General features: G+C 34.5%; 1 protein-coding gene across 1 annotated transcript in view; it reads right to left on the bottom strand.

The window, feature by feature from the left end:
• The window catches only part of ATP8A1 (ATPase phospholipid transporting 8A1), a 279,653-nt gene that overhangs the window by 38,717 nt on the left and 217,432 nt on the right, over positions 1–23,504 (bottom strand). The window contains exons 30-34 of the mRNA XM_044681740.1: positions 18,368–18,442; positions 18,120–18,242; positions 14,436–14,514; positions 10,818–10,879; positions 9,459–9,515 (exon numbers count right to left, since the gene is read on the bottom strand). Coding sequence (XP_044537675.1) covers positions 9,459–9,515; positions 10,818–10,879; positions 14,436–14,514; positions 18,120–18,242; positions 18,368–18,442 — 396 coding nt within the window. The remainder of the gene's footprint in view (positions 1–9,458; positions 9,516–10,817; positions 10,880–14,435; positions 14,515–18,119; positions 18,243–18,367; positions 18,443–23,504) is intronic.

The following is a 23,504-nucleotide window of genomic DNA, read 5'->3' as shown; positions in this document are numbered from 1 at the left end:
AGGAGTGACCGGTGGACAGTTAGGTGATGTGGGCTCATCTGCCACTAGCTGGCTACCCAACCAGGAGGACTGAAGGTTCTTTGAAGGTGGGGCCTGTTTTGTTTTTGGTCTTTGTATTTCTAGGACGTAGGCGCAGTGAGGCACGTAGCAGATGCTCAATAAAAACTTTCTTAATTGATCCGTGGCTATAATAAAACCACGGTATAATGACTCAAATAGAAACATATGTTGCTTTATGCTTCCCCAAATATCTCACTTAGCTTCCATTTTCTCATTTGTAAAATAGGTTAGACTTCTAAGTTCCAAAACTCTGGGATACTTAGATTTTTGTTCTCTCCCCCCATACGCACCTGTAGGACCTAATTACAACAGGGCAATGCCAATGGCAGGGATATTGCTGCTCCAGGCTTAAGTACAGAATGACACTGAATTACATACAAACGTGAGGAATAATGAGAGCCTTAGAATTGTGTCAACTAATAAGTCCTGGAGAGAAAGGAGAATCATTACTGGACTTGGAGTCAGAAGATTGAACCTCTCTTGGTAACTTAGAATCTCAATTTCCTCATTTATAAAATGAGCTGGAGAAGGAAATGGCAAACCACTCCAGGATCTCTGCCAAGAAAACCCCAAACGGGGTCATAAGAATTGGACATGACTGAAAAATGATTGAATGGCACTGATTGCTTTGCCTTAGGCTGAGAGCTGATGTAGTCTGTCTCTAGCATGTAACAGAGTGGATTTTGAGGCAGGAGGGAGAGAAGATGGGGACTCAGGACTTCTTTTTTTTTCCTTCCTGAGCTGGTTTGTTTAAAGTGGAGCTTTAAAAGATAGAATGGACTTAAGTCTAAAGACATGAGTTTGAGTCACCATCTTGAACAGGTCCCATTAGTATATTCAATCATAACATCATAATGATGATGATATTTGTGCTCCTTCTAGCATGAGGTTACTATAAGAAAAAACAAACTGTATATTGGGAAAGCACTAAATGAGAACCACTGTTATTTGTTTTACAGTATTACAAATTTCCAAGTTGGACATAATCATATTCAATTTAAAATTACCAAAACAAGTACAATTCTTTTGGATTATTTGCTGTTTTGAATTATCCATCCTACTCCTTGTATCAATTAACATGGATATTTGAGAATCAACTGTATATAGACTCTTATCTAAGAATCTAATGGTAACTTGCTGGATTCAATTATGAAGTTTCAACTATAACAAAGATATCATTTGACATTGATATTTCTATGGCTCTGGAAAATTACAAGTTGAGATACAAATTACCCTGCTATGAGAGGTTAAGTGCCAACATCTTGGTTAAATCCAACTAAGAATTCAAAAGTCTTGACCAAAGGAAATCTATGCAGAAAAAAACACATATACATACAATTTCTCATTTATATATGGCAATCTAGGGGCTCAATTCCTATTCTAATGTTTCACAGCATGCATGGCATGGAAGCTACGAAAGGGTTCTTAAAGACTGTATAAGTGGAGTATAAAGTTCTGGCAGAGTCTCTGAAAAGCCGGAAAGACTGTTCCCAGTGACTGAAAATTATCCAAGGAAAAGGTTCTTTACCAGAAGGATGAGCACCAAGAAAGAATTATGCCCATAGTTACCAATTACCAAAGGCCTGGGGGACATTTCAGCTATATCAATAGGAGCACCCGCACTTATAAAAATCACAGATTTTTACTCAAAAGCCAATAGTAGGTAATGTCTAAAATAAGGAAGAAAACCCACAAAATTCATAAATGGTACATATGTCATTCTCCTCTTTGACTTATTTTTTTCTCCTCTGTTACCCCACTTTTCACTTATTTCAGTCTTTCACTCTCAACTGGCTAATTTTCTTCTGCATACAAACATAACCACTTCTCCCCTATCAAAAAAAAATCCAAACCATCACTTGATCCTTCCATTCTTCCTGATTCTTGTCCTTTATTTCTTCTACCCTTTGTATGTAAACTACTCAAAAAAAGCAGTTTCCTGACATCCCATGACTCCAAACTAAAATCTCATCTTGTATTGGAAGCCTTCCCCAACTCCTCAATTCCAGCTTCCATTTCTTAGTTATTTATTATTTATTCTGAATATAACTTGCTTTATATATATTTGTTTGGGGCAGCTGGGTAGCTCAGTGGATTGACAGTCAGGCCTAGAGACGGGAGGTCCTAGGTTCAAGTCTGGTCTCAGACACTTCCCAGCTCTGTGACCCTGGGCAAGTCACTTGACCCCCATTGCCTAGCCCTTACCATTCTTCCACCAAGGAGCCAATACACAGAAGTTAAGGGTTTAAATAAAAATACACACACAGACACACACAGACACACACACACACACACACACATATATTTGTTTGCATTCTTCATTAGATTAAAAGCTCCTTGAAGAGAGGGACTATTTATTTTGATTGGTATGCCTACATTTCTCTTTACTGAAGTTATTGCTTAAGTAGAGCTTTCTGCTTTCATTATTTCAAATACTCATACATAAAGATTAGTTTGCTTGGGATGAAGTAGGGCACTTATGAAAGCCAAACATTTGTGAAATTCTATGGTTTTCTTAAAAATTGTGTTTAAAAATCACATGAGGATCTTTTTCTTAACTACTTTTATAAGTAGGAGAAAATAGACACAATGATAAAATCTGCTAATTGTTTTCACTCCTATTACTGGGGATTCAATTTTTAGACACATTCTAAAAGCAGAATATTACTTTGATGTGTGACTTTTTATAAATTATAAAAAAATACATATGTAGCTGCTGAGGACTGGAGGAGTTAAGTCTAGTAGCATTCGCCACAGGCAAATGTAGCCATTATCTTTCTTGGCTTCTTTAAAAATATTATTGGCATCTGTTGTTTTTATAGAACCTTTATTCAGAATAGATTCTCTTTCTTCCTGTCCCCATAGACCCAATGCTTATAACAAGGAAAAAAAGAAAAAAAAGTTTCTGCAAAACTAGCCAAGGAATCAATAAAATATGATAGTAAATGCAGTGTTTGTTCCATAATCATAGTATCCCATCTGTGCAAAGAGCAGAGAGACATGCATTTTAATGAATATTTTGGTGTCTATAAGGGCCTTTCTGTCTGTGACCTCCTTAGTGTATATACTCAGCAGTGAGATTTTTTGGTCAAAGGGAACAATCATTTTAGTCTTTTAAAAGAACAACACTATTTCAAATTGCTTTCAAGAATGCTTGGACCATTTCACAGACACATTAACAGTGTATTACTTATTGTCTTTCATTCCTCTCCAGGCTCAACTTTTGACTCCCTGAGCTACTTTCTCTATTATGACAGAGCACCTTCTTACTCTGGAATATCATTCTGCTGAAGGAGCTATCTCAGTTGGGAAGATAATTCAGGCCCTGAATGATTGGTTCTTCCCAGAAGTACCGTTTTAAAGAAAGTGTCCAGTCCTGGCTGAGTCTTTAATCCTCTCTGGGCTCCATACCTGATTTACCGGAATTTTCCTGCCATGCCCCACTCCATCCTTCTGTGGGTACCATCTCCCTCTTCCCTCTTTTCCATTTCTTTTGATGTGCTGTCTTCTCCCATTAGAATATGAGCTCCTTGAAGGCAAGGACTTTATTTCTTTTTGCTTGGCTATGATTAGCAAATACTTGGCATATATTAAGTCCTTATTAAATACTAATTAACTTAATATGATTTGACTCAGGCAGTCTCTTTAGGATGAAGAAGCATTTTCATCCTTTGTCATCTCTGGCAATTAGTTGGATGTGTAGTGAAATCTCAGAGTTGTTTTGATTTGCATTTCTGGCTTATTCTTCTGAATTTCACTATATCTTCAAACATAAGTCTATTATAGGAGATTTTATTCACAGACACATACATTAAAATCTATTGTAAGAATAATGTTTTATAGAAATTTTCTTTCTAAGATGTTGTTTGCAAATAATTCCTAATCATGGAAAAGAATCTCATGAATTAGGCTGATATGAAAAGCACATATAGACATTACTGGAACTATTTGTTAGTTTAAAAAAAAGTACCTTCTGCAGTAAAACCCAAGAAATTCTTAGCAATGAGTTATGTTTTTAAAAATTGGGGATGACTGCTCCAGACATCTTTAGGAACCTGAATGCTTACTATTCTGTCACTAAATGACTTGAAAAAGCCATTTAAAAAAAAGATTTTCAAGTTACTAGAACTTGAAGAATTACTCAAAGTTAAAAAAAAAGGACATCAATTACAAAAAGTAAAATATAACTTCCCATTGGTATGAAAAAGGCATGAGGCCTTAATGGTGCCTGAGAAAAACATTTTAGTTTTCATTTTCATAAAGTAGACTATTTCAAATACTTCAAAGGATCTATGACTTCAGAGATGGGGATGTTTCCTTCTACTGTACAAATAACAGCCTGCCCAGGCCATCTCATCAATCTTGTCCATGTCCTATCCTGCAAAAATTCTCCAAAGATGATCTCTTGATTCTATCTATAAGACTAAGACATTCTCCAACAAATAAATCGTAAGTACATGAACAGGATATTTAAAAAAAGAAGTTCAGTAATCATAAAAATGCACTAAAATAACTAATAATGATAGAAATGCAAATTAAAGCAATTTTGTGGTTTTACCTATCACACTGGAAAAGATAACAAAAGAGGAAAAATAGCAAATGTTGTAGGAACTGGGAATAAAGAGATACATTAAATTACTTAAAAAAAAAACACCCAACCCTTATCTTCTGTCTTAGAATCAGTACTATGTATCAGTTCCAAGGTAAAAAAGTGGTAAAGGCTAGGCAATGGGGAGTTAAGTGATTTGCCCAAAATAGTTAAGAAGAGTCTGAGGCCAGATTTGAACCTAGGATCTCCAATCTTTGGGTCTTGCTCTTAATCCAATAAGCCACCTAGCTACCCCTCCTCCCCCAACTAGGGTGGATTTTAGTGGATTTGTGAATTGGTTCTGCCATTGTGGGAAATCAGAACTATGCCCAGAAAATTAGCATCATTTGGAGGTTCAGTGGATAAAGTCCTGGGACAGGAGTTGAGAAGCCCTGAGTTCAAAGTTGACCTCAAACACTTGCTAGCTGTGTGACCCTTGCCTCTGCCTAATCCACTGGACAAAGAAATAGCCAACTGCCCCAGTATCTTCATCAACTGCCCCAGTATCTTTGCCAGGAAAACCCCATGATGTTATGGCCCATGAAACCATGAAGAATCAGATATCACTGAATGATTGAACAACAACAAAAACCACCAGAAAATTACTGAACCTTCCAAACCCATTGGCACAGCCACACCAGGATGAGGTCTATATTCTAACAAATCAAAGAAAGAAGGAAAGAATCTACTTGTCTAAAAATATTCATGGAAGCTCGTTTCATGGTAGCTCAAAACTGGAAACTAAGAAGGCATGAATCTGTTGGGGAATGGCTAAACCAATTGTGGCATGTAAATGTAAAGGAATATTATTATGCCTTAAGAAATGATGTAATGGACAATTACAAAGGGAACTGGAAAGACATCCAAGACTAATGCAGAGTGAAGTGAGCAAAACCAGGAAATAATTCATGTAATAGTTCCATTATAAAGAAAAATAATTCTGAAATACTTTATAATTTAGATCAATGTAATGATATAGCATGTATCCAAAAGAATGAAGAGGAAACACATCTTTTTTCATGGTTAATGTGGGAATTTAGTTTGTCGGACTGTGCGGCCATGCATTGAGGGGGAGGGACTTTTCCAAATGCAATACCTGTCCAAGATATATGTACTAAAGTACTGACTTGATGGGCTGCTGATCCAATGGCATGTCATCATCTAAAGAATAGGAATTCGTAAAATACTTGGATGTTTTTTGAATGCTTATTCCTAGATGTGTTCCTTTTGAGTGGTTTTGGCTATTACTGACAAAGGAAGCTATGAAATATTCTGAAGCGGAATGTAGTCAGTCTAATGTCTTCTTCAAACTGGAACATCAGAAGGGCTTTAAAATTAAAAAAACAAAACAAAACAAAACTGCTGCTTTTGGCCACAAAACAAGATACAGTCTATGGAAGTGGTAAACACCTTTGGCAAACAAATCTGTCTTTGTTTTTCATTTGATAGCAATCACCAGAGAACCACTGAACAAATTGCTATTTTGCAATAATATAGTTTTTAAACGCAATTCTTATCCAACTGATTTCTTATTATGTTTTACAAATGAGTTTATGGTAAAAAAAACCGATGTTGCTCTTGGCTACCTAAAATCTTTTGCTTAGCATGGATAGTGAATGTTTACTGTGTAAAAGGCATTTCTGAGTTTTTTTTGCTATTACTTCTTGTAGTAATAGCTTCTTACTATTACTACAACTTTTACATAAGTTAAACACATACAGAAAATAATGATAATTTATGCTGATGTCTTTTCCATGAACAATTTCCCACTCTTAGAGGCATCAACAGTTGTGCGAATAGGTCAGCTTAGAGCATTTGTGGCAATATTTAGGACCTTTTCATCTTTTTTTCCTAATTTGTTGTTGAGTTTGGCCTTTGCTCTAATATGTCTGGCTTGACGGCACACAGACATGACATGGTTTGGAAATGACCCCTACCGCAGTAACCTGCCATTTCCTGTCTTTTAAAAGGCATAGCCAATGTCATTTTTGTAAAGTTCAGTGCTTGCTATGTCCAACACCTTCTGACTCTTCTGGAAGAAAACATCTATGGCCTTATCCGGGGACATTTCTGGCTTTTGGCGTCTTCTATTTCTTAATCCTGAACTTTTCTTTCCAACATATTTTTACTTTCTTCTCTTATGCCTGTATTTCCTTTTAATTCATTGAGTATCCACAAATATAGTCACTAATTTTAAATCATTCCATTGAGTTCTTTGCAGAATTTATCTCCTTCATCCTCTTCAAGAGATGTTGGCACACAGCCATAGTTATCTTCATTTTTATAGGCAGGCTATTTCAAGATGTGCACCAACTTAATCCATCTTGTTTGTTTATAAATAGATATAAATGGAAAAGAAATCATTGAAATAATGCAGGAGATAATTTTGACCTAATTTTGAAGCTTTCATAAGTGAAGTGGATTATCTAATTAAAAAGGAAATTAAGGATATGAACTAGACCTGTGATCTCACTGTTATAAGTAATTCTGTCTGCCAGTATAGCTCATTATCTTTTCTTGAAATGATAGGCTTTGAAAGTTGTTCAGGGTACTAAAAAGTTAAACAACTGACCCAAGATGTGTCCGAGTGAGATTTCAACTTAGATCTATTTAACTCCAATGCTGACTCTAGTCACTGTGCCATACTTTACAGATACTAAGTTGCTAGCAAATAAATCCTACAAATTCACTTTAGTTGTTCTAAAACTAGAATGAAACTCAGGAAAGAAATATATTTAAAGACCAACGATATTTTCTTTTTCTTTTTTAAAGGCAATGGGGGTTAAGTGACTTGCCCAGGGTCACACAGCTAGGAAGTGTCTGAGGCCAGAATTGAACCCAGGACCTCCCATCTCTAGGCCCAGCTCTGAATCTACTAGCCACCCAGCTCCCCCCCCACAACAATATTTTCTTAAGAAGCATCTAAATCAGCTGTGTAATAAATTTTAACATTTGAATGAGATATCTGACCTGATAGTAGTTAAATTTCTATTTCAGGAAAATAATGAATCAGAAGGAAAATTATTGGAATCTAAATATAGTATTACATTATTTCTGATAAATATTAATAACAATGAAACACTGTCTATAATTGGTCAGATATGTTCAAGATAACTGAAATAGTCATTCTGATCATATAGAATAGATTAAATATTTAGTCCTTATTTAGGCAAAATTTTTGTTGTCTTTATAAAAGTGAAATTTCCACTGAGCTCTTCATCACCTATTACATAACATTACTATTATACAACAATGCTTTTTTTTACTTGAGAAAAATCATAGTGAAACAAGGTTATAAACATATTGTATTTCTTGTCAGTAAGTTGTAGAAATAAACTTGGATGATAATAAAAAAGCATAGTAAACGACTTCAAAAGCGCAAACTCCCAAGAAGCAGAGACTATCTCTGTGGGGTGTAGGCTGGACTAGATGATCATTCTCAAATTCTATGACCTGATCTGCCCTGTTATGTGTAGTGTTTTGGGGCAGAAATGCAAAAATGATGGCTATAATGCAGGTACACTGAAAAGAATGATGGATTGGAACCAGCAATTGAGGATATTTCACCCAAAGCCCTATAGATACTCTTTTTTAAACTCTTACCTTTTGTCTTAGAATTGATTCTGGGTATTGGCTCCAAGGCAGAAGAGCAGTAAGTAAGGGCAAGGTAATTGGGGTTAAATGAGTTGTCCAGGGTCACACAGCTAGGAAATATCTGAAGCCAAATTTGAACCCAAGACCTCCCATCTTCAAGCCTGGGGCTCTATCCACTGAGCCACTTAGCTGTCCCTACAAATAAATACTCTTAATATCCCTGAGGGCATCACTGTATCAAAAGAACAGTGTAATAATCAAAAGTTCTAAATGTTGACTAATTCATCAAGGACTCTTTTTTTTTAATTTTAAAAATATTTTTCCATGTTTACATGATTCATTTTCTTTCCCTCTCCTCTTCCCTCCTCTCTCTCAGAACCAACAAAGCAATTCCACTGGGTTGTACAAATGTTGCCACTTGATACCTATTTCCATTTTATTCATTTTTGCTATAGAGCAATTTTTTAAGGCCTAAATCTCAAATCACATACCCGTATATGCATATGATAAGTGATATCATATGTTTTATTTTTGCATTTCTGTTCAAGAATGGGCTCTTTTTGGGCATAGTCTATTTAAAAAGGGAGTGACGTAGGTCTTTTAGGATCATATTTCATAAGAGTATGAGTAACTCTAAATAAAATTAAAAAAAATAAAATTCATAATAAATAAATGAATAACATTTAAAAACAATTGGGTCCATAGGTGCACAAGTTTCTATCTGGAATATTCACATTCTCGGAATATCTGATTCTTACTTTTTTATCTAAACTCCCAGTTGTCTCGTACATAGTGGGTTTTTTTGTATTAATTATTTTTATCCCTTAACTTCTGTGTATTGGCTCCTTGGTGGAAGAGTGGTAAGGGTGGGCAATGGGGGTCAAGTGACTTGCCCAGGGTCACACAGCTGGGAAGTGTCTGAGGCCAGATTTGAACCTAGGACCTCCCGTCTCTAAGCCTGACTCTCAATCCACTGAGCTACCCAGCTGCCCCCATAATTAGTGTTTAATAAATGTTTCTTGAAAGAATAATGCTAGAGATTATAGAAATTTCTGCCTGTACACAGTATGACCATTCCCCCACCCCTTCACCCTTTAAGAAGACCTCACGTTTTGAGAAATCCTTTCATTAGAAATGAAAAAGGAAAATGGTAGCTATCCACACACACACCCTAAGGTAGCCCATAAGCTTTCATATTAATATAAATTATCCTTACCAAAGTCCAATACGACGTCTCCAATCCAGCTTTCAAACACACAGTGATCACTACAAACTAAAACGAAAAGACACCTTCGTTATTTCATTTCATGGCCGTGCCTTGTTTAAACGATATCATAAAAGATCTGGGAAAATGAGCTATCATGCAGTTTGTCAGAGGAATAACTAGTTACTTGTCACTCATCTTCTGTATTTTTGATGACAGATTTAAAGTTAGAAAAGATCCTAGAGCTCATTCGGTCTAACCCCTTCATTTGATTTTATTTTTTTTCTACTTATCTTCAAATATTAATCAATCAATTTATTTAATCCAATTAATTAATTAATTAATTAATTAAGCTATTTCCCCATGGTTTCGTGATTCATGTAATCTCTTCATTTGGTACACGAGGAAAGAAAAAGTTAAGTGCTGCCTTGACCACATGAATCTCACTGCAGCAAACTCTCAGAATTTACTTATGTTGCAGAGCTTTTCTAGTTCAAACACCTGCCAGGGTTTTAGCCATGGAGATACACCCACAGGTTACAAAGAGGGATCAGCATAAGACTTCAGGGAAGCTAGAACTGGAGTAAGTTTTTGTTTGTTTTTTTAAGCCCTAACCATTCAGCAACAGTAGAGAATTCATTTTCCCCCCCTTTGTGAGGCAGGTTGGTCTTGAGGAAAAGGCACTGGACTCAAAGTCTGGAGAGATGTGGGTTCAAATCACAAACATCTTTATCTTTTTTTTTTCCTACCTCATACTCTGGTCAAATCACAACTCTCTTAACTGTAACTTCCTCATTAATAAAGTGGGAATGACAATACTTTCTCCTCAATGAGTCTCACAGAATCACAGATTTTAAATGGGAAGGAACTTAAGAAATGATTTGTAAACGAAAAGAGCCTGAGGAGGCTTGAGGGACTTGATTGTGGTTACAAAGGCAGTAAACAATAGAATCTAGATTCCAATCAAGGTCTGTGGGATGCTTGTTATTGTTTAAAAGAGTGTTGATTTGGGGGCAGCTGGGTAACTCAGTGGATTGAGATCCAGGCCTAGAGACCAGAGGTCCTAGGTTCAAATCTGGTCTCAGACACCTAGCTGTGTGACCCTGGGCAAGTCACTTAACCCCCATAGCCTAGCCCTTACCACTCTTCTACCTCGGAACCAATACACAATATTGATTCTAAGGTGAAGGGTAAGGGTTTAAATAAGAAAAAAAAGAATGGTGTTTTATTAAAACTTATAACAATTTTATTTTTTTAAAATTCCTTGAAACCCTAACCCCAAACCATGAATTTGTGCATTTAAAAATAAAAATTAGGTGGGTAAGAAACAAGAAAATATTTTTATTTGTCAAAAAAAAAATATGGACTTACAGTATAAACAATGTTTCCCAACAGAAGATAATCAGAAGTTTTTCCATTTCCAAATACAGTACCTAAAAGGAAAGAATCCAGTTTTTTTAAAGCAATTTTTACTTTTCTCAGACCTTTTCTATTCTGCAAAATACATACACATAATATGAGAATATTATAATGATCCATACAACATTATAATGATTAGTTTAACATTCACTAAATAAATACTGTCTGTAGGAAGGCATTATGACATACTTTGGAGAGAAAACTTAGATGAGAGAAAGTCATTATGCTTCTGAACTTTACAATAAACATCTTATACTCCACAAGAGGTAGATATACATACATGTGGTAAATAATAAATTAGACAAATGGAGAAATGTCTAATTAACTCACCATTACAAATGTCCAGTTTTAAACTTATTGCTATTATGCTTATGAACCTGTTAAATTATGTACACCAATGAAAAAGCAAACATAAGTGATCAATCAGATTCAAGATTAAATTGCATGCAGTGGATTTAATTATATCCAAATGGCCATTTTTCTGACCAGGCAGAAATTCCTAAGTATTAACCAGGCATTGAAATGAAGGATGGCCTGGAGGAGGATTAAGAGGGGGTACTATAGTGGTCCAGGCTGCTGTTGATGAAGGCATGTGCCATGGTAGTGGCATGAGGGATTTCATGCCAAGTTCTCCAAAGGATTTATTTTCTCAAATGTTTTTTCCTGTTTTGTGAACCTAAAGTGATCTCACTCCCCCAAGAGCCTCAATAATATTTTATAAATGACCTTCAATTTTCAGGTTTTGGCTGTCATGTTATTCTGCTTGCTAAGGAGCCTGGACTGCTTTTTGAGATCATATGGCTTCCTCGGTTTGCTGATTTTCTCAGTGGTGGAAATTTTTCTAAAATGTGACAAGACTCAGTGCATTTAGTTTTGCCATTTTCATTTGTGAATAGACTGAATAATTAGATCAGGTTTAAACTGTGGTAATTCTATGTGCTTTTTCATCTTACCCCTTTCTTCTCTAAGATGATGCCCTTTTTAAAATTTAGACAAATTTCTCATTGAAAGAGACAAAAACAATGACAGTTATGTGGAGAAACCTGTGAGTTATAGCAGTAGGGCCATCTCCTTAGAACTGCTTCCTTCTAAGCTCCCAATTTCCCTTTTAGATGGGTACACGTTGAGAAAAGCATGTCTTAGCTCAGAGAAAGTCTAGGGAAAAGGAGTGTATTATACTTCTAATTGAGTATTTTTCCTTGGCATTGTCTCAATCCAGACAATGATTTCACTATCTGAAAAACTGATTCTAAAATGACTGGTTTGTCCAGATTGAATTGTATTTTGTCAATCAATTTCCTTTATTTTGAGACCTTTATTTTTTATTTGTTGTCACACTCAGTAGCTTTTGATTCTCAGCTTTTAACAAAGTACAATCTAATGCAAGTTCCCAGAGGACAGAAGCTATTTTGTTTTTCTCTCTGAATCCCCTGCATCTAGCTATGGAGAAGTTGCTTCATAAAAAACTTCTTGTAAATGTCAAAATTTTGTTTTGATGACATATACTCCCAATCAAACACTGAGAAAAGTTAGTTGTGATTATCTTCTAGAAGAAAATATTTAAGCTTTAAATGCATGAAGCTTCTACCATTCTACCTCTTCATTTCTTGATTCCCCACCCATGTTTCCCACCAACTTTCCATCTTTCCTTGAGCACACTTTGCAATAAAATTTTCTGCCCAACAGGAGTGCTATGAAAACTTGGGACTTAATATAATCTATGTAATATAATAAAATAAAATAAAAGAATAGAACAGAGTCATACACTATTAGATGGAAGATGACATACAGTGCAATAAAATGACAAAGTGTCAAGCTGTGTGTTTATTTGACTTGGAGGACTTTGTCAAGTCTTTTTGAGACCTTTTCTTCCTCTTTATACTCTGGAATGCATGTTATGATAATAACTGCACCTACTTCGTGGTATTATATTTCTAAAAGATCATCATGGGCATTTCTAGGTAAGGGATTTTAAAAAAATTAGGTTTCTTGTTGTTTGTGGGAGCACAATGAAATTAACTTTCTTGTTTGCTTTTAAATGATAATCTGCACACAGTCTTTCCAGATAGCTACAATTTGTGTTCTATTTTCATTTATTACAATGCCAGTATAGACTGTAAGGGAAGCAGAGATGACATGAAGATAGTAACCACTTGTTGGCTGCCTGACTCTCCTTTTAAAATGAATCCTCTGCATAAGAAAGGGATAGAATCTTGAACACTTTCTAGATTGGATGGAGTAGGGGAGCAAAAAATAAATTCAGAATTGCATTCACTTGATTTTTTTTATATTTGTCTATTTCACTTTCCTATTTTCTACCACTTTTTTTGGAGCAGAAGGGAAACCCAGACTTTACTAAGCAAGACAAATGTGAAGGTACTGAGATGAGAAAAAAGCTTATATACTATTAAAAAAGTACAGTAGTTTGATATTAAGTAATAAAGTTGATTTTGAGATAGGAAGCCACAGACTGAGAGAGATTTTTCATCTTCCTTCCTTACTTACTTGATATCTCTATGTTTTCAGTATTAAAATATATGCAGAGGGGAGAAATAGGTAAAAACATTTTCTACCCACCAACAGGGGTGCTATGAAAACTTAGGACTTAATATAATCTATGTAATATCATAAAAATATAATATGATAGTTATTTTTTATTTGTTGGAATTATTAGATGGAAGATGACATAAAGTAAAAACAATAGGCAATTCAAAACTCTTTAAAAGTAACTTTGGGGTAGGTCCAGTGTCAGACCAGATCCATTACTCATACTAAACCCTGCAACTTCTGCTCTATTTTTGACAGCCTCAGATTCTACAGGTAACATAAAGCTGATCATGCAGTTGAAGAAGAGTTGAAGGTTTGAAGTATGTAATATGCATATTTATTTACTTACTACAACCCGAGGCTCTGATAAATTAACATCCCTTCCAAGATTCTCAACATAATAAATCTGTTACAGAGATACCAGCCTAACCTTTCCTGGAGACCTACAGTCAGAAATGTCTTTACATTTACTTTTATGGGTGAAGGAAATGTACTACAATTCTGTCAACAGAGACAAAATAAAATCATATCCTTAAAAAAAAAAGGCAACAAAGGTCTTAGACCAAAGAATGGGCCAAAATAACTTCAAATTAAAGAAATCTTATTCAAAGCATATATTAATGCAGCAGTAACAAAATGACAACATATTTTTTCTAAGTATTTAGAGCCTCACAAAAGTCTTGTGGATACAAAACAAATGGAATGCAAATAAGCATTCAACCATGCGTCATATAGACACAGCATTAAAAACCTTCTGAATTAAAAGACGTGAAATTCATTTAACTCTCTTTAAGTTTCAAAAACATGAAAAGCTGAGCTTTTGCATACATTAAAATCTCTTTGAAGTCAAAAGAATAATAAGAAAATTTAATGTATATGCAATTTAAAAATATATACATTACTTTAGGTCAAGAAAAATACAGTAAAATAAGATACTGCGGTAATTTTAACACATATTGACACAGAGTTATTTTTTTTTAAAGTAAAAAGGCATCTCTTAACATTCATATCCCTTCTACTTACCATACTGGAGGGCTTTTAGTGGAAACCAAAACAGAATAACTGAGTGGAAGAGGCCATTTAAACAATGAACCCAGAAAACCTAAGGGAAAACAAAAATCCATGAGAACCATTTGCGATAAACTAGCTCTATGAACTCTGACCTTTCTTTTTATCTGTGAGCTAGATTCACAAAATGTGTTTCTGTCAGGCCACCACTGTGAACTAATAGAACTGACAGACACTTTTTGCCTCTTAGCCCTTCATGGGTCATTTATTTATTTTTATGTTTCCAAAAGTGTTTATTCAGTTTCACTTTTAATTTTTTTTCTTCCTTTTTTGAAAACCTTGAAAGAATATACCAAACTTAATACTTGTCTGATAAAGAAAAATAAAATTTAAAATTAAAACAGACCAATTTCCTTACAAGGGAATTATTTCCATATTTCTAAGAGAACTATTTATACCTTTGGTATTCATTTAATCTTCCTGTGTAAGGTTAGAGTTAAGCTCTTCTAGAACAAGCACATTATAGTGCTCAATGTTTAAAAAACAAAACAAACTGTGAAAGCATAAAATTCTGATAAAAATTTTTTTACTATAAAGTTGTATGATTTTATTCAAAAGATTTTCCAAAAAATTTTTCTAACACCTGTCAAATATTAAGTGGAATACTGCATGTCGTAGATATTAACGTTCATAAAATTCAAATAACCTACTTAAAGCAATTGCATTCTAAACACCATCACGCAACCATCACTGGTGCTTTCTTTGGAATGGATGTGTGAAAGAAAGTTATAGAAAAACGATTTGGAACTCTTGTAGCCTTCTGAACGGTAATTAACTTTTCTCATTTAAAAGTGCTACTTGCAAATGTAACTTTTGTTGTATAAAATTGGCATGTATTAATAGTTTTAAGCTGTTCAAACAACAGAAATTAAGTTGCCTGCCTCCCAAAATTTTCCACTGTGATCTCAACATCCTTTGTTAGCTTACCCAACTATACTGGATTGTATGATCCAATTTACGCTCCAATACATTACACATTTGAACTTGTGTTACTCATTAACCTTTGTCTCTTCTCCTCGCTATGTCATTACCACAAGTTTTATTTGACAGAAAGCACAGGTGGGTGCAAGAAAAATTAGTTCTACTTTTCCATTTTCCTGACCGATACTTATTGTCACATGCTAATCCTTTAACCTCTGTCACGACCTCATAACCTGTGACCCTTTTTACCATAACAAACGTATGCATCATCATTCAAGGCAACAATGCTCCCACACTCAGGACCCACATCAACTGCTGTTTATACAACTATGTATTTTGTAGCCATTTGTCTTTGAATTTTCAAACACTTAGATGGAATTTAACCACAGAATTTGCACTAAAGGTAACAGAATATTTAACATCCTGCAAAATAAAATAAGAGAAGAATGGCCAGCAAGTGCTAAAACAAAAACAAAATATATTCACTACTTATAGATATGTCAATAATATAAACGGTTTTAGAGCTGGCTTTGGGGGAGGCTTTACAAATACCAAAATTATTCTTGTTCTAAGTGAAGATAAAGATAAGAATTCTTCCATAAACGAGTATACTAAGCTCCAACTGTCTGCTGCTGAATATTTTAGATCCCTTCCTAGTACTTCAAGATAAATATATGAAATGATTAACCCAGGTTTTACATTTCTCATGACGCGCTATAACAATTTTGAAAATACATTGCTAAGTAGTTTATGTGAAGCACAAAAAAGGCATGCTTTATTTCGTTTCTTTAAAAAAACTATATAATCATGACTGAATGTTGGACAAGCTGGTAGATTTTTAAATTTTGTCACTACTCTGATCTATAAAGTATTTACCAATAATCTCATTTAAACTTTTCATTTCCTGATTTTTGTCAGTGGAAGAAATAAGAATGTAGAGACCTTTCTATATCTATAGGTCATCATCAAAATAAAGTCAGAATTTTGTCCTTGAAAGAAATACTTATGTGGAAACAAATTATGTGAAACAAATAAAAATGTGGAAATATACAATAGAAAATCAGGTAGTTAGATGTAAAAAATATCGGTGATGTTTTTATAAGCTGTGATGTACTGCATCTGATTCTTATCTAGTAGCATGTAACTCATGATTCCTTTTCCCTTCAGTCCGTGGCACCTTTGGCTGTATGATGTTGAAACATCATGCGATCTATTTTGTCTGAGAGCACCACTGGGAACTGGACAATACTGAAAAGTATCACATGGTTGGTGGGAAGAGAGAGATCATGTACACTGGCCGATCTCAGTCATCACTGGGATCGTGCTGAAATACACCATGCTGAAATACACACTGAAACACATGCTGAAAATAGGAGAATCTATAAAATTAAGGGATGAATGGAAAGTACACTAAATTACACATGAAATAACTTTATATCAATTCATGTAATTCAGCATATTTAATGGCAATAATAACAGTATATATTCTTTCTCCACCTTTATATAGGGAATTTGTATGTATGTATCATGGATATTTTTTATATCTAATTACCTGATTTTCTATTGTATATTTCCATATTTTTGTTTCACATAATTTATTTGTTTCAAGGACAAAATTCTGACTTTCTTTTGGTGATGATATATACATATAGAAAGTTTTCTACATTCTTATTTCCTCCACTGGCAAATGCATATATATATCTAGAGATATCTGAAGGGAGAACAAACCCTGATGAAGAGAATGATGAACATAAAACACTAGAGAGGATGACAACAAGGCAGAAATTTATGAGGACTATAGCTTTGGGCAGATGAGAACAATATCTAGGATAGAACTAGGTAAATAATGAGCAATCAAGAACTTTGTTTTCTGAGTCGATAGTAAAAGTCTGTGCTTCCTTAGATGACATAGGATGTAAATTCCAAAGTGGGTCTGTAGATTGTAATATTTTACATACGTTAATTTAATAGAAACAGCATGCCATAATAAATAGTGATGACCTCGAAGCCAAAAAGAGCTGTGTTAAGCCTCAGGCACTGACTGTGTGACTCTGGGTAAATCCTTTAACTGCTCATCAACTCTCTGAGACTATAAGTTGAACAAAAGGTGATGGATGACCCGTAATGGAAGTTACTTTCATTTTTTGGAAGATGCTGTTCATGTTCCCTATTTAACTTGAGATCTACTTTTAGGGGATGGCAAAGTTGCGTGTCATTATCTCTTTGTTCTTCCTCAAAGTCAGCTATTTAAAGTCATAGATATAACTTGAAATTTAAATGAAAACATCATAATTTTGTATGATCCAAAATTAATGGAGAATGATGTAAAGCTCCACCTACTATGAACTTTAATGACAGCCCTCATTGTCCTTTGCTTTACTTCTCCACAGAGGTCAGTAATCCATTTCCACACAACGTTGTGGGGACATAAGACCAGAAGGCCAAGGAGACAAACACTTCTGCCTAGCCAAGACAGCTTCATTACTAGCTAGCAAAAAGCAAACATTGTTTGGTAACCATTGTACTTAAAAAAAACCAAAAACCAAAAAACCTTTCAATGTGTTATCCTAAATACATATGACTTGTCATCATCATGGAAGACAACTTCTTTATGACTCGAGAGTAATATAATTCTTTGAAGGCATAGGGCAATAGAGAATCTAGAAATGATCAGAATCATAAAACAAACTGGATAATGAGCCTGAGGTTCCCCCCTACCTTTGTGTTGAAATCCAATGCATTCTGAGAAGTTTTGTATAATTCTGGATACTTCAACATATTCTCCTTTCGGCAAGATCTCTCAAATATTCCAAGGGTGAGTGGAGGCATTGCTGTAAACATCTAAACCAGACAAAACATAAATTTTTAAAGATTTAAACTTGAGATATCATTATTAAGGCAATCAAACGAAGGAAGATTCATCACAAGGTGACAGCAATCATAAGCGGCTAACGTCTCGAGCTTACCACATTGTAAAGTCCTATGCACCAGCGTTCAAAGAGAATTTGTCCAGAAAAGCCATTTACAAAAGCAAACCAGATCTGAAAAAGAAAATTAAAACATAAAAAATGTGAACTTCTCAGTTTTTTAGATTCTTAAGATATCCTATAGAAGGGCACTGGGATTATATTTAAAATTATACAGCTCTTTTCAACTAGATTTCAAAATAGCATTTTTATTTTCACTTTATCTTTCAGCTTAAATGAAGGCATTCAGGAGGCATTTGTTATTTAGGTCAGCATTTGTCCAACCTAAGTGCTTTTGTTGACTAAAACTTGATATTTTGTTGAGGACAGAGGGGTGAGAAATAAATTTGTATTAACAACCTCAATATTGGCTTTTGAAAATGAATTTTAAAAAATGAAAACTTTTTTCTAAAAAGCATTCTAAAATTTATGTACATATATAAATGTATAGGCATATATATTCATAAGAGTTTTTGAGGTTCTTCAGGTACCTTGTGTTAATTTATTTTAATGACATGCCCCACACTTTTTGTAGTGACGAAATTAGACACTTCACAAAACTTTTACACTTTAACACAAACTTTTAAGAATTATAAATTAGAATGCAGAATTAAAACCTAAGTTCTTGATGTTTTTCACTAAAATTTCATACTTTGGTAAGAATAGGTTATCTTAATTACTAAAGTATACTGTTCTCTTAGCAAAGTTGGTATTTATAATTATCCTTTAACCTGGATCACTGACTTTGGGATGCCAATATCTAAACCAGGAAAAAAACCCAACCCAGCCCTTTAATTTTTTCCTTTGAAATACTCATGTCAAATGTTAAAAAATACATAGTGAAAAGGAAGAAGTTGTTTTAAAAAGTTAGGTGTTAAATAGTGTTCTGGATTTGCAAACCCTTTCTTGCAATGGTGAAAACAGAGCAGAAAAATAATTTAAAATCAACTTTATGTGAAACAGTCGAGAGGTTGGCTCAGCAATAAGATTACATAGAGAGCAAAACCAAAACCTGTTAAAAGAAAGCTGGTCTGACATGCTGGTCAAGTGAATTTTAGAATCGGTGTTGCAGAGACTTTGCTACACTTCACGTTTCATTTAACCTCATTATGGAAGCATGAATTGCTACAAATTCACCATTTATCAATATGTGCCCAGGCTGGCCCCCAGATGAAGAGCTCCTGTGCACAAGCTGGTCTTCCTCCTTTTTTTATCATGTAAGGGAACTAGTGAACATGTATAAAAACAAATGTCGCCCTCACGAGATGGAAAAGACAACAAAGTAGCAACAGTACACACAAAATAAGTCTAAATTATGGTAGGACTGTGACATAAACGGACAAAAAAAGCATGTGCTTTCAAAGCTGAGGCTAGGATTGTAACCGTGCATGTCATCTATTTGTCTAAAAACTTGGAACAGTGTGCTTGTAATGGAAGTGGGAGAATTTGCCCATGCAAACTTGAAATATCTTGGCGTCTCCATTTGAGCTAAGATTATTCCTTAGTGTTATGCTTTAGGAAACATTTTTTTTTGCCTAAGTATACGCAAATTGATGAGACAGACTTTAATGCTGTCTATTGTGTTGCATGTTTGGCCTTTTGGAAATGTGGATTATGTAAATACATATTTGTGATACCCACTGTGACAGTAATGGCTCCCCTTCAAAGCCACTACAACCTATTGTATTAATACATGCTAAGAAGCTCTTTCAGAGTCCTTAGAGTATCATGGAAATATATACAAGGACTTTAAAAAAACAAACTTTCAATTATAGTCTCAGTAGACTATGGGGAATCTTTCCAAGCTCTTTTGGTGTGAAGAGGACTGGTGTCTTTGCATACCAAATTTACTAAATAGACATCATTTAACTTGAAGTTTTGAGTTATAAGTGCATCTGATATCTTTAATCCTGCACAAGAAATATGGAGTAATCAAATTTTGGGAGGGGAGGAGGAGGAAAATGTGAATGACGGCTTCTTGTTTATGCAACAATATCAGTATGTATCAAAAATGTAATGTAAACAGAAAAAAGAGGAAAACCTCCATCAAACAAACTACAGAGTTAGACATAAATCAATATCGTTACTTTTTTGGTTTTAAAGTTTAAAATAAGTTTCAACTTTCAAATTAAACTAGCACATCTAAACTCACACTACATTTTAATTACACTTTCAAGTGCCTGGTGGAAGAAGTGCTGAGATACTTAAATTGGCAGTGTTGACACATTCTTACCTTTATTATTTTACCTACTAAAAGCTACTGTGAAATGAATTCACTTCCTTTTAAAAATAGCCTTTTAATATTTTCATATCAACATCACTTTGGAGCTTAGCAAATAAAAGTACAAAATGATATATGAACAAATGTTTTCAGATAATGCTATCACTTATCTTTAAATTAGAAAGAGTTTGCATCTGCAAAAATTCTTTTTCTTTGATGTAAATAATACTCAAACCCTGTAAAGATCATCTTTTTGTTGTTTTTGACCTCATGAATAATATGCTATTAAGAGTTTTTTAGGATCTTAACATTAAGATAGTTTTGTGGAATAACCTGATACTAAGTAAAAGAATGCCTAACTACTTTAAAAAACATTAAAGCTTTGTCTTGAACTGAACCAAAAGCAAGGGATTTAGAATAATAGCATGGCCACTCCGAGGAATTCTATATTCTTTACAGCCAACACTTTCCAAAGAGGGCCAATAACTTGAAAGAACATGGGAGTGCTGGTGGGTAGTTGCTGCTATTTGCTGCTACTTTTTATATTGAGAATCATATGAAAACGAGAGCTGGATATTCGATTGCAATTTAAAGGAGCCGAACAGATTATGGTAGCAAACTACCTGTCCATCCATACCCACTCCCTTCAACTTTCCTCTTAACGAAAAAAGAAGATGAAAAAAGGATGCAAGAAAAGATAATTATAAAAGTAATTCTGCAAGTTATCCAGACTCCTCAAGACAATTTCTTTATTAGCAAAGAAACTTCAGACCTGCCTCTCTCTGTATTATTTCCTAAATTCCAAGGCACAGCAGAGGCGTGGCAGCAAAAGCCCCACAGACATGTTCCTGATGTAGCATTTCTGCATATTAAACAGCAGCTTACAAATAGTCAATGAGTTCTCTGCTCCCACGCCTGATCAGCACAAAAACTGAAAGGAAAGATTCAAGACTGGCAGTTGTCCTCACCAGGGACATTCAATGATGTATTTTCTGTCTATTCATTCACAGTATTGACATGAGCCATTAACATCTGCAGAACTTGTTTTAGCTGGCAAAAGTTGGGTATCTGGGAATTGATTTAAAAGGTCAACTTGTTTCCAAGATAGCTGAATTACATTTCTTTAAAATACATTTCCATGAAATTCTAAAAGAAAAATACCTTAAAATGAGATTTCCCTAAGGTTTATAACCTGTTTCCTTTTTAGAGTGTAAAGAATTTGATAAGTATTAAAGTATTAAATCTCTCATGATGAACTTTCAAATTCAAAGCCAAGTAAAATTGAAGACTAACTGGCTTGGAATCACATACCCTCTGGAGTATACAACTGGCCATTCAAACCAAGTTATCATTAATTTAGGTTAGAAAAGATTTCATTTTCCCTCCATTAGTCCCCAAATTGGAGTCATCTAATTGTTTAATGTCAAATAATCTAGACTAATATAAAAAATCCAGCCTTGATTCTTATACTTTGTTTTATTAAATTATATTTTTATAAACTGATTTATTGTTGGCAATAGTCACACTCTACTCATTTTTAACCCATGACTCCTACCAGGAATTTTATAAAAGAAATCCATTAGGAGACATTCTTTTAAACATTTTGGGTGAAAGAGAAAAATTAGGAAAAGAGGGAATCTAGAGTCTGTTGCAATCTAGTCCAATTTCCTACTACTACATGACTCTGGCTTCAGCCCAATGCCCTTGTATATAGAAACTATCTAAGGTATGTACGTATGTATGATGCAGTAACTAAATGGATTGTGTGTCTGGTTGCATGATATAATTTGGGAAAATTATGCATAAATCAAAATATAGGATTTTCAGTGTTACTAAGTTGCTTGATATTATAAAAGCCCACCTCTTAGACCAAAGGAGAATAAAAATAATGTGACCCAGAAGATAATGGAAAGGTATACAATGGCTATTAATATAACTTGTAGCAGGTTTCCAACAATGAACTGTCTACAAGAACTGAAACAGAAGTCTTCATTAAAGGCATATGTGAGAAGGAAGGAAAGCAAAGTAGATAAACAGAGTTGGGAACAGCATATAAAACAGATCTGAGTGCTTATACATCTTTCTGCTTGAAATACTAAAAGAATCAGAGGATGAAGACCCCTAGATTGTTAAGTGGACCTTCCAAGGACAGATAGAGGGCCATGGATGAAGTCTCAGTGAGATGGGAAGATACGGAGGGTTGTGATCTACAAGTGTGGAGTGAATGCCCAGATGGATGATGTAAGGAAATCCCTCTAAACAACAACATTTATAATATAATACTTATCTAATCCTTCTTGGGGAGGAAGGAGGAGAGGGAAAAAAAAAGAACAAGTCATAGATTTTTGGACACAACTAATGGGAGACTTTGTTTCTCTTGCATAAGCATATTTACATATTTATAACAAATCATGTCTTATACTATTGTCCTATATTATATTGTTCTATATAAAAAGAAATGGCAAAAATATATAATGCTCATTTATACATTATTGCTAATCTCTTCAAAAATTGGTTTACTGATGTGTGCTATGAAGGCATTCAAGAAAAGGTAATTATGTTGCTTTCTAAATATAGGCTAATGTATAACAGGGAAGAATAGTGAATAAGTTCATAAATTACCTTAGATGTCTGTTTAAAACAAACTAATTATTTGGTTTATTTACTCAACTTGTTTTATTTTACTGACCATTAAATACATGGTACTTGTGATTTTTAAGCACGCCTGAGTTTCACTAGTTTTACATTTTATAGCAATTAGCAAAGATTATTTGGGCAGTGAGCTGGCATAGTGCCAGGCCAGGAGTCAGGAAGACTCATCTTCCTGAGTTTAAATGTGGTCAAAGACACTTATTAGCTATGTGACCCTGGGCATAGTCACTTAACTCTGACTCGATTTCCTCATCTGTCAAATGA

The sequence above is a fragment of the Gracilinanus agilis genome, chromosome 6, assembly GCF_016433145.1.
Source record: "Gracilinanus agilis isolate LMUSP501 chromosome 6, AgileGrace, whole genome shotgun sequence".
NCBI lineage: Eukaryota > Metazoa > Chordata > Mammalia > Didelphimorphia > Didelphidae > Gracilinanus > Gracilinanus agilis.
Note: the sequence above shows the minus strand (reverse complement) of the source record. Positions and strands in the feature narration are given on the sequence as shown.